The following is a 12,381-nucleotide window of genomic DNA, read 5'->3' on the forward strand; positions in this document are numbered from 1 at the left end:
TTCCCGCCGTGAGCGGCCCCATACGAGCCGGGGCCTCGCCGCCGCTCGGGGCCCGCTCTGAGGCTCCTCGTTCTGGTAACCGACCCCTTTCCTCTCCCGTGCTCCGGCGGCGGCGCGGGACCCGGGCTGCCCCTTCGCCGGCGATCCGAGAGCGGGCGTCTCGCCATGACAGAGGTACTGTGGCGGCCCTGAGGCGGCCGTTGTTCCTGCTGGGTGGTGGAAAAGAGAATAAAAAGAAAACAAACAATCAACCCCAAAGCAGGCGCCCGCGTCCGCTGAGCGCTTCCCTCGGGGCTGGGGCGGGGGCTGTGGTTACCCGAGGGCTGGTTGTCCCGGTGTTTTAAACAGGTACATTTTACTCAAGAAAACCGAGTATTCTCTATCTTGTTAAGTACACTTTTCCCCAATAATGTTTGCAGATCTTTTGGAAGGTCTCCCAGGCCCTCCTTCCCAGGCCCTGCTTCCCGGGGTCTGGGGTGCGTTGGTTGGGTTCGGGGCATTGGGTATCGTCCTCCCCCTTCTCCCCCTGCAGCAGGAGAAGGCGGAATGGGAAAACTTAAACAAGCTGTTAAGGCGCCGTGGGTTGACACCGGTGAGTCTTGCCGCCCCCCAAAGCTGCAGAAATACATCAGGTAAGGAAATGCTATTTTTACAAGTTTTATCGTATTTGGAAACAGCCTAACTGCATAAGGCATCTCTAAAGCCGTTGCTTCCGAATGGTGGCAGAGATTTGAGCTCCTTCAGCTATTAAAAGCCTTTCGTTATGACTCTGCATATTTTATGTATCTCCAGATGTGATTGTCTTAGACAGTCGGTCTTCTCTAGGAATAAGACTTGCACTAAAAACACTGGTGGACGACACTGACCGACAGCAGAAGATGATGCAGGGGCTTATGGAGGCCAATCGTTGCCTTAGGTAAGGTGTAGTGGAAGGGACTTACCTGCTAATGCAAAGCAAAAATATTACCAGTGTCCGTCTGCTGCCAGGTGGAGCTCTTGTCACACCTGAGGCCTAAGACCTTTTTGCTGAGATTATTGTCCAGTCTGCAGCAATGTTGGTTGGCCTAGTTCCTTTTGAGCTCTTACGTTATTTCATCTGCTGCTGATTCCTATAGCACCATATTTCCCATACCTGTTGCCACAGACTATTTTGGAGTGTCAACAGATAATGTTGTCAGGCTTGTGCATCCTTCACTGTCTTCAGTTAAATAATTTAAATCAAGTATATATATTTTTTTTTCAGAGATGAGATACAACTGGAACGAGATCGGGCATCTCGACAAGAGCAACGGGCTAATGATTTGGAAAATGTGGTGAAAAACATTAAGTCCAAAATTTGTCAGCTGGAAGATGAGACGATAGCTAAAGTTTGCCAGCAACAGAATCAAGTCAAAGAACTTCAAAAAAATCAACAGGTTTCACAGGTAATTCAGATAGTGCTGTCTGCCGATTCAAACTTTGGACTTGTTTTAAAAGCTCTAAAATTATTTACATTTATCAAAATAAACATGAGTCTAGGGTCATAGAGTTAGTACACTGCTTATAGCTAAGACTTTTCAATCTGTACAGAATTTTCTAGTGATAACATAGAGAAATATCTGTATCCTTCTTCCACTGCCTTTTCAGTATGGGTAAAACTCAAGTACTAAGCCTCCTTGGGACCAAGAGCCTACTTGGGCACGTGTGGCACAGTCTCCATCTTGAGGGTTAGAATAGTTTCATAATGTTCCTGTTATCTGTTCACAGGCAAAATATCAACAGCAGCAGGAAAAGCTGCAAGAACAGGAGGAGATTATTGCCCGTTTGCAGAAGGAGCTGTGCGAAGTTGGGATGGAGGAGCAACGGCGCGTTGTCACTCAAAACAAAATGTTTTGTTGGTTTTGCAAAAGAGCTCCCAAGTCTCTTCTAGATCAGCAGTAAGCACTTTTCTTATATTGGTGAATGACCTGTAACATTACATGAAGAAACAGATTTTAAAGTAACTGTTCTCGGTATTTATGTGAAGAAGAAAAAAAAAAAGCTAGAGACCTTAGGAGTGCAAGCTGAAATATGAATTCTTGAAAAGGTACATCAATGCAGTAGTTTTTTCTTGTATAACAACTGTGAGCTGGATAAATCCATGGCAAAACTTAAAAAATTATCACCCACTGTATACACTAGGTGTCAGCAAAGAGAAGGGAATGATTCACTGTACTCTGGAACTGCAGTATCTGCTAGGGTGATCTCATCCTTGGATTCTAACATTTTAAAATGTTTAAAACCACCAAACAAAAAAACACCAACCCCCAACCCCCTCAAAAAAACCCCTTCCAGTTTTGGAAAGTGATCTTTGCAACTGCTGACGGTAGGCTTGCTGTAAGGCTTCCCAGGTACTTCAGGGGAAGTTCTGAAAGTATTCCAAGCCCGTGGCTCTTGCAGTAAGATCTCCGTAGTTCTGCTGTAATCAGAGATTTGCCAATTCTTAGGCCTCAGGTAGCCATCGCTTTATTGTGCTGCTGTCGCCTGGCTTTCTAGGCCTGGCTAGCAGTGTTTACCTGGGAAAGCGTTTAAAAGGGATTGTGCATGCGCAGCCTTTTTCTCTTGCCCTCACTAGGAGCGGAATGATCGCTGAAGTTGGTTCCCTGTGCTTTCTCATCTGTCTCTCCAAAACAGACGATCTCAGAGTGCTCAGGAAGAAAGGCAGTTTCTCAGCTGTTCAGTTTATTGTGGCTCTGGTTTTTTGCAACTGCTTATTTTGAAAGCGCTTTTAGTTTCTGTGGGGACGGATGTTCTCCAGGCTGTGTGGGACCTGGGCTCTCTACCTCCTGCAACGGTAGCTAAGCCCTAGCGCTCGGGACTGTGCCTTGCTGTTAAGCTTGCTGGGTAGACATAGCCACAAGATGAGGAGGCCATCAGGAGGATTTAGCTTTTGTCTTGTCTGGAATAATTTTGCCACTTTTAATCTAGTACAGAGTTAACGACTCGACTTTTATGTTTTAAAAAATTGTGACTGTGTGTGTTTGATATGAGAGGGAGAGCCTACTACTGGAAGCAGTCACTTCTGAAGTGCAGTGCAGTTGTGTAGGGTCTCCTGTTTCTGTGAGTTGGTCACGGTATCTTTCAGGCATGATTTTTTTGAGCACATCTGAAATTCAAAATACCATGTTTCCTTTCTGCAGGTTTCTTTGTCTAATTGATTATTATGAATCTCAAATTAGTCAAATGAAAAAGGAGCTAAGGTAGGTCTCATGTAATGCTTTTTGGTTCTACTGTTCAAAATTTTCTTACTTCTTACTGTTCTTAAATCTTATAATGATAAATATTCTGTATTGCAGACGTCACTAGCATGTAAGAAACTGCAAAGGATTGTAATGGTCATGGAAGTTTGGATTAATCTGGGGAGTAACTGTCAGTCAGGCTGAGCAGCTGCTCAGTCAGGAGGCCAGGACAGCTAAGAAGTTGGGGGTATTTAGACACTTGAGCTGGAATTCTTTCTTCTTCCCCTCCCTCCCCGCATTACCTGTGCTCAGTCGACTGATCTCCCTACACGAAAGGAATACCAGCTTTTCAGTTCTGTTGCGGTGCCTACATGGTACAAAGCCACAAGCGGATACCTGAGACATTCCTATAATTCGAGATTATTGTCTTGAAAACGGAAATGGGATTTGCTTGTACTGGAATTTCTCTTGAGAAATAAGTGCACTTAATTATTATATGAAACAGCTTCCCAGGAATAATAGAGAAGAGCAGTGGATCTTAGGGCAGAATTTGTATTCTGTTTACTTTGCAGTTTATGGAAACGTTATGATCATACACAACTGCTAACTAAACCAGCTTGGGTCTTTGAGGTAATCGAATTACAGTAAGCTGAAACAATTTATTTTTCCCAATAGGCGATATAAAAAAGATGAAGACCAGGTACAGAGAGAAGTAAAAAGCAAGGAAGAATTCTTAAATCTAGATGCTACTCCTAATTATAGAGCACTGCTTACGGTATGGAACTGCTAAGAATAAGTCAGTGCAGATCTCTAAATGGTAACCCTTCAAGAGCCACATAGAAGGATACAAGTGTTTGATTTCTATCCCCTTGTTCTTATTATGTCTTCTGAATTTGTAAGCTCTCTGGGTAAGGTTTGCTGTCTTTGCGCAAACATTCAGTACCATGTTGTGAGTTGTCTTTGCTGGGGACTGAATAGATCTCCTTAACCACAGGTTCTCCACCTGCAGCCTAATGCAGCAAGCTCTTGATCTTAGTTGAGTAATTCCTCATCCACGCTGTCTTGCTATATATAGGCAAGTGGGACCCCTTAACACATGTACTTTAAAGAGTTCAAGCTTGTTGCTTATGGAATGAGTGAAATAAAAGAAATAACACAGTCTACGTTGCAGTCTTTCCAGAAACAACTTATTGAAACAAAAGCCAGGAATGAACAGCTTTTGCTTGAAAATATAAATCTGAAGAAAGATTTGGAAATAAGGTGAGAAAGGATAAGTATCGTTCTTTGTAAGGGCACTTCAGTAGACTTTGCTTCACAAAGAAAGAAACCGAAAACACCAGCAGTTGTAATAACGTGGTATGAAATCTGCCTTTGAAAGCAATTCATAGAAATAAGATATGGCAGCAACAGTCAGCCTTCCCTCCCTACGCTGTCACAACAACTGCTAATGGTTATTTTGCTGTTTATTGCTCTTGCCACGTAGAAATGTTGCAGAATTTCACTTCCAGAATGATGTTGCAGCACTGGCAAAGCTTTCTTACTTTTTCGCTTGGCTGAGTTTTGTAGGTACCTTCAAATGCAAGACGTGTAATTTGGTACTTTTTCTTTCTAACAGACCAACTGCAAAAGAATTAAAACTTTACAAGCACCAAGTGAAGAAACTAGAGAAAACTTTAAAGAAAACTATCCAGTAAGTGTATTTCTTCAGTAACTTTCGTGAAACCTCTGAACTTCTTAAGGCAAAGATGCTCTGCTACCTGTAATGCAGATAGTAGCTGATAAAGCAGGTACCTTATCACCGTTCCTCAGCGCCTGGTTATGGCCAGCAAATGCTACTGTATCTCCAAAACCACCCTGTGAATCTCTGAAATGATGTCGTGGTCTCCAAAGGTGGGCACAGCAGTGTGTCTTTTTTATTTCATCTTTCTGGATTTGATTTGAGGGCTATGGCAGGCAACACAGGCAGGACCAAACTGTGTTGTTTGCAACTTTTGTGAACGATAACTAAAGCTACTGGTTACATTATGGATTATGAATGAGAAAGTATGAGTTGGCAAAATGTTGCAGCTGCTGAAGTTATGTCCATAATATTCTCAAAAATTGACTTAGTTTTTTTCCGAAACATTGCTAAGAAAATACATTGAGGGTATTAGAGATCATCCATTATTGACAGTGTTTTTATCTGTAATTTCACTTAATCATTTGTGCACGTCTATAATGAATACTAAATATTTTATAGCATAGTATGTAGCCTGAAAAAGGCATCACTTAAACTTTAAAAATGTTCAGTTCTTCATTTTACATTGCATATATGTAAATGGTCTTTTCTCTCATGCAATGGATATGCTTTGGATGGTAGTTTCAGAGAAAGTCATCTTAGATTTGGCAGGACGGGTAGAGAGCTGTATATGGTAAGCCAGGAAGGATGTTCAAGCAGAAGCAGATAAAGACTGTGAGCATGGAATTTGACCCTTTTGCATAAAACTCTGGATTTCAACTCTTCAGCTGTAGTAGAACCTCTGGTAACAGGAAAAACTTTACATCTGGTGGTGTCTCTGCTAAATTAGCATGTAGTCTGGAATAATCTCAGCCTGGAGACTTGAGATAAATTAATGATATTTACTTTAGGTATTGTATTCTTCAGCTGGCTCAGTTTGATGGAATTCTATGGGCAGGCATCACAAAATGGAGATTTTACTTTGTTGGTGTAAGTTTATGTGTGACATACCTGGTTCTCTCATCAAGTCAGAAGTAGCACCTCCTGCTAAGGCTACTCTGTGACTCACTGTGCATTTGGCGTGTAGATCCTCGGGCAGTAGTACTGGAGAAAGAAGAGAAGAAAAGAAGGAACCTGAGAGTATTGCAGGAGCAGATCAGCGGCAGGCCGTTTGCCAGCAATACTTACAGGTACGCAAACGTTGTCTGTTCCGTGTATATCTAGAACTGTTACAGTGACATACAACCCATGAGTTTTGTTTAACTGTGTAAACTGAAGCATGCTGTTTTGGATCTAAGAGTTCATACGGAGTCTTCTACACAAGATTCGTCATGTTCTGCAGCTGGCAGTTAACGTAGGCTTGTTCTTAATGGTTCTATCTTAGTGTAAACTACCTGAAAACACAGCAAGGAAGCAGAGACTAGGTTGGCAAATGTAAAATCGATGACTTAGCTGAAGTCTTTTCAGGACAGGGGATTTGTTCAAGATGCTGGGCAAAACAGATCCTTACGTTACGGTTTTACATGCCTGAGGAGATAGTGGCTTTTATTTTTCTTTGAATTAAAAAAAAATATAATAAAACTTAGCAAAATGTAAACCATGGAAGGAACAATGCCTCAAGTGGATAAATGTTAAATATCTCTCAAAGGGAAGTATATTTGCATTACTTGTACATATCTTCTAGCTCGTATATTTTTAAATCTTTGAATCTATTACATATTGAATGCACCTATAAAATGCCTACTATAAAAAAATGATAGTAACTTATTGGAGCTATTTATGATTTAATGTTTAGACAATCATGGCTGTGGTGGAGAGGGATTTTATTACGAAAATGTCACACGTTTGAGCAATAACATTTGTTATTTGATGCCGAAGGTGTTGTCCCATATTGATTCTATTTTGCGAAGTCCAAGAGCTCCTCCGTTAATATACAGGCGCAGCAAAGGGCCGGTGCAGAATTCCATTAAAGAGAACGGACAGGAATGTGGATTTGAGCACCTTCCACTTACTGTAGAGTTGTGGGCAGATCAGCTGATGGCCCTAAAGGTAACACATTATTGAACTTGGCTTTATACTGCCCCTTTAATCTTCTGACCACCCCTTGGTCTGTCCCTACATGTCGGGTTTTTCTGTGTGCAGCTTTTCTTATTGCCTGACTTGACACTAAATTTTAAAAAAAGAATTCTGTTGTCCGTTTATATACCACTTTAAAACCATCGTAAAGTGAAAAATGTGCAGTGTACAGGCCAGAGATATCCCTCCGTGGATATCATCTAAATGTTCTTGTTCACTGGCCGAGTCCCGAAGAAGACACTTAATCTTTGGAGTCTTATGTACTTCACACACTGATGACGATGCGTTCTCTTTCTTCCTTTTGTCTTGCCAGAACAGTAATGTTCTGATATAAATACAAGTGAAGTAATTTTGTTTAAAACCAAACTTTCTGTGACCAACACTTCTTGTTTCACTGAAACTGTAATATATGAAGTACTTGGATTTTTAGACTATCAGCGTTCTTTTTAAATCAAAGAATGTAAGCAAGATGCTGTGCTTAAATTCCATGAGAACTAAAACTTTACTGTCTCCAGTACTGGAATGTTTTTGCATGTGAGAAACAGAAAATCCGCCCATTTCTATAACAAAACCAACTTTAAGCAGTTACTAAAATAAGTTGTGTCCCCTCCCTTTTAAAGGATTTGCATAGGTCCTTGAGAAAACTGTCTCTGGAGTTAGTGCCCTGGCACACTGCAGATCCACAGGATAACACAGAATCCATACGAGTTGAAGACCTCCAGTTCATAGTAGATGCAATTTTGGAAGAAATAGAAAATAAGGAGAAGGTAATTCTTACCAGGAGTTTATAATCACAAGTTACTGTGGAATTCTTAAACACATTCTTCACACGGTGATTAGATTTGCATGTTTCAAAGCCTTGCAGGATTTAAGAAGTAGCTGTTTGAACATCTTCAATAGTTAAAGGCTGTTTTACCATAATGGATAAAGTCACCATGGGGAAGACTGCTTTAATCAGAGCCATTTGACCAGCGCTGAATGTGCCTTGTGCTGTAGTCTCCGGTATTACCCTGTGCTGTCTCTGTCTCAGTCAGCACTGAGAACACATAAACATACTCACCAAGCAACAGAGAAGAGGCTTTCAGAAGAGTGGTTTTGGTTTGCTGGGTATTTGTGTCTGAGAACTCTCTTCAAAATCTGTCTTCAGATTTAAGAATTTTTGAAATGCCGTGATTTAAGAAGGGAAGTTACACACGTTTTTCTTCATAGACTAGTTTTAAGAGTGTTCCACAGTTTAAAAGAATCCTTGCTTTGTTAAGGCAGTAACATTGACGAGTTATTCTTTCTGCTTGCTACAGAACAGCCAGACACCGTCCCTCCCAACCCTGTTTGCAATAGTCTCTCACTTCCAGAAGCTCTTTGATGTGAATTCCCTGAATGGCATTTATCCTCGAATGAATGAGGTTTACACAAAGCTTGGGGAAATGACCAACGCTATGAGAAATCTCCATGAGCTCCTGGAACTAGGTAAAGACTTACCACCTAGCATCTGTTCAGGCCGTTTCCAAAGGAAGAAGAAAAGTGAAAGGCTGATCTCTTCATAGAAAATGTGTTGAGCTGCTGAGAAATGAGTAAAATAGATATATTCTTCACGGGGAAGATAAAAATAGGTTGCTGTCAATCGAGAGTTTAAATAGCAAAACCCATTATTTGTAAGCCTTTAGCAGTTGCTGAGGAATACCAGGGAGGCAGAAGAAAGAAGTAACAGATGAAATTGAATTTTTTAATTTTTTCACAAATCTTTGTTTCCTGTGAGGCGACTTCATAATTCTTCTTGACCATATTTCATTCTCTACTTGAAAGAGAAGTTTAAGAAAAAATAACTCAACCTTTGCTGTAGATTTCTAGTCAGTAATTCGTTCAAGTGTAATTATGTCCAGTCCTCAGAAACTTCTGTCTTATGCTGCTAAACTTAAAAGAAGTTGTTGAACGTCAAACACTAAGTGCCAGTACTCAGAGGCATACTTAGATACTCCTCAGTACTCATTCTCTTCTGGTTTGTACTTCTGGAGAAGAGCATCTGCTGCTGCTCCTGGGTGTAAAGGTTTGGCTGTGCTGTAGGGTATAAGCCCAAGAGCAGGGCTCCTGGACTGCTAAGGTCTTCAGAGCCTCATTCGAGGAAGGAAGCAGTCTTCCTGCCTGCAGCCAGCGCAGGAGATGAGGAAGCCTTGTGTCTCCCTAGTAATGGCAAACCAATGGAGCTCAGAGGACGCCTTCTCCAAGCCTAGTTCTTCTGAAATTGAGAGAGAAAAGGACAAGGAGCCCGTTACCTGCAGTAACAGCAGTCAAAGCAGGTAAAATCCAATAGCAGAACAAGTTCTGGCTGTTAACAGAGTATTTGTTGAGCAGGTTCCTTGTTGGCTAACTCCTATACCGTGCTTCTGCTGTGTTACAGGAACCCAGTGAATAACCCTTTCTCTCGATATGATTTCAGTTGGCTGATTTCCACAGGCGTAGGGTGCACTTTAGTACCAGCTCTGCTGTGAAAATCCACAGCTCTGACAAGTTTTTTAGCCGTCAAAGGATTAGTGAGACTCACCATTCCTAGCTGCCACTAGTTTCTTTCTGACCGTAGGCACTTCGTTTTCTGTGAACGATGGAACTTGTGTGCCTAGATGTGAGAAAACCAAATAAAACCTGGGCACTTGCAAGAACTGGATTGTGCCTAAGACACATCCCTGTTGTTACTGTTATAAGAAACAGAAGTGTTTGTTTTTCCGCAGACAGTTCAGCTCCACCCACTGTGGTAGTGGATACTGTTGGGAAACTGCGTGACATAGTTAATGAGAACGTGACTGAGCAGGTACGGCAGCTTCTGGGGACCCAAGACATCCACAGGTATGTGGGGCTGTTCCGCTGGCGACCGTTTGTCAAACATCAAATTTAGTAATTGAGAGAACTGGCTAACACTGATACTGAAAGAAACTTTAGTAACTTGTTACGAAGTCAGTGAGTTGTGAGGGTAAAGGAGTTGCTACTCTCCTACATGGAACAAATCTTGAATACTTTCAAAAGGATAAAGCTGGCAAAGAGAAAAATTAAGACCAGAAAGTTCCAAAACATCTTGTTCATTTGCATAAATAAGGTGATCAAATAAGCTTATTAAGGATGTGTGTTTCATAAGGAGACGAAGCAAGTACTGCACGTGGGTGGGAGGAGAAAGTGTTGCAAGGTTTCAGGTGTAGTATTGAAGTGTATTAGTTGCTATGAGAACGCATGCCTCATGCTGCCTACAGGTATTTTGGGAACTGGACAACTCTTGTTCTATCTTCAGCAGGTGAGAACATAGATATCCTTGGTAGCAGACCCTGAGAGCTTGCATTCAGCATGTGCTCTGCAAACATCCTAAAAACTGCAGCAGGCAGCAAGTCTGACTTGTGCTGAATTAAAGTACTGACTCCCTCAACCTTTCTGCACTCCTTAGGTTTAACCAGAAGACAGCTGCTTATAAAACATTCCTTGCTCCACCTCTGAGCCACCTCCAGGCAGTATACGTAGCACACATAGACTATTGTTCCAGGCCAAAAATTACCTGGTGCCATGCAAGGAGGAAAGGAAGGATGTATATAGGGCATGAACAGTGAAATTAGAGATCCCTTTTTGACAGCTAACACACATTGGCTGCAGGTTTCAGAACCTGAGAACACGTTTTTGATGTAGATGGCTTTGTGTACTACTAAGTAGCAGTGTTTTCAGAAAGTAATGACACAGTATGGCAGAACAGCCAAGGAGATGAACTTAAAATGCCCTTGCACCTCTGACCTGACAGTCTCACTTGTGTATTTCAGCATAATCAATAAGATAGAAGAACACGAGTGCTTCTTTCCACCATTTCAAGCTCTCATTCAAGATTTGCTCTGTCTTCTAGGTGAGTAATATTTCCAACAGTTGTAATTATCTTCATGCCATTGCTTCCTCCTAAAACTTTAAATAGCTAACACGTGTTTTGTTTACTCCTGGTGTGCCAGAACACAAGGAGGGTGTGAGGGAAGGTGCTAACTTTTGCCTCACTCTCCTCTTCTTTCACTCCTTCCTCGGGAAGTGACTAAAATGCTTTATGCTGCATATATTCAATCATATTATTCCTAAGATAAGCTAAACTGAGTTTTTTCCAAAAGCTTTAAAAGTTGTGAGGAGTTTATTTCATGCATTAGCTGTATTTCTAACACTTAAGTTAAAATTTTGGCTGAACCTGAAGGTGTTCTAGGTACCGTTCTTGCTTTTCATTCTGTTTCAGAGATCAGTAACCTGGATGACATTTTACCTGCTGTGCGAAACTTGAAATTAGTAGCTAGTTAAGAGTCAAATCTTGCTAGAAAAGACCAGACTGTCTTACCTGTGACCACTCCTGTTGATGCATATGATGTTACAGCTACCTCTAATCTCTGTTACCCTAATAAACAGCCTCAGATTTTTTGACATAAAAGCTGCTGCATTTTTTTCATTTTTCTTAATTCTTGTTTCACGGTCAATTTAAGACTTTCTGTAACTGCTATCAACTGGTCTACTCAGTCCCAGAGAGAACCAGTACATTCTGCATCAGAGTAGGAAACTGAACCCAGCACAAAGCCAGACATACTACACCACTAAGCATTTTGAACATTGCTGACCCAGTAAGTATGAGATAAAGGTGCTCTAACTGCCTTAGCCATAACACTTTCGTCCTTTGCCTACTGTGGTTTTCTGGAGAGGCTGTTTTAAAATGCTGTTTACATGTTCAGATAAGTTTGGGCTGAGAGCAGATTGTTACGCAGTGAGTGTTCTTTCTGGTTAGGGACTGAGACAGGCTAGACTGCAGATTACATTAATCTAGGCCAAAAATATTCAAAAGTTGCTTCAGGTGGTGGCTTATGGGCTTCTGCCTAGCACAGATTTGGAGTTACCATGGTCATACTTCAAAAGTCAGTTTTAGAAAGGGATAGATCAAGTTTATTATGCAAGACAGTTAGAAGTTTATTGTACAGAAACAAGTACACCAAGCCTCCAAAAATATTTTGGTATATTTTGCTACAATGTTAATAAAGCTTAGTTTGCAAAACTCTGCTGTTCCTCAGGCAGAATGCTTTACTGTCAAGGTTTACAAGATTTTGAAATGTACTGTAACAAAGAACAAAACACGTTAAGGCATCACAAACAAAAACTTTAATGACACTTGGTAAACTAATCTCCTTGCTTTTGGAAGCTCATTATGTACATACCCGCAGCCACAATCTGCTAAGATACTTCTGAACAGCGGAGTATCAATTTCTTAGTTTCTCAAAAAAAAATTGCTATTAGAGTCTTAAGCAGTTTCTTTCGAGGGGTTCTGTAGCCCTACAGATGAAGAATGTTCTTTAGAAAATTATTCTTCTAACAGTACAATGCTTTCATGTTAAAACAACATGAATAGGA

The 12,381-nt window shown here is 41.2% G+C and overlaps 1 protein-coding gene across 1 annotated transcript; it reads left to right on the plus strand.

Annotated features, from left to right (window-relative positions):
* The first annotated feature begins 165 nt into the window (after window positions 1–165).
* CEP70 (centrosomal protein 70) lies at window positions 166–11,378 on the plus strand. Its single transcript, XM_086615414.1, has 16 exons — window positions 166–174; window positions 533–632; window positions 793–916; window positions 1,244–1,424; window positions 1,747–1,916; window positions 3,159–3,218; window positions 3,873–3,972; window positions 4,369–4,457; window positions 4,813–4,887; window positions 6,002–6,104; window positions 6,793–6,963; window positions 7,611–7,757; window positions 8,289–8,457; window positions 9,714–9,828; window positions 10,779–10,858; window positions 11,228–11,378. Exons 1-16 carry the CDS (start codon window positions 166–168, stop codon window positions 11,287–11,289), a joined length of 1,755 nt encoding a protein of 584 aa, XP_086471540.1. The 3' UTR covers window positions 11,290–11,378.
* Window positions 11,379–12,381: the final 1,003 nt, after the last annotated feature.

The sequence above is a fragment of the Tauraco erythrolophus genome, chromosome 8, assembly GCF_009769465.1.
Source record: "Tauraco erythrolophus isolate bTauEry1 chromosome 8, bTauEry1.pri, whole genome shotgun sequence".
Classification (NCBI taxonomy): Eukaryota; Metazoa; Chordata; class Aves; order Musophagiformes; family Musophagidae; genus Tauraco; species Tauraco erythrolophus.

Bases quoted from the DNA above. Each gene is read 5' to 3' on its own strand.
- CEP70 (XM_086615414.1), top strand. The intron at 633-792 runs GTAAGGAAATGC...ATGTATCTCCAG, and splicing joins AAGCTGCAGAAATACATCAG to ATGTGATTGTCTTAGACAGT. The intron at 4,458-4,812 runs GTGAGAAAGGAT...TCTTTCTAACAG, and splicing joins AAGAAAGATTTGGAAATAAG to ACCAACTGCAAAAGAATTAA.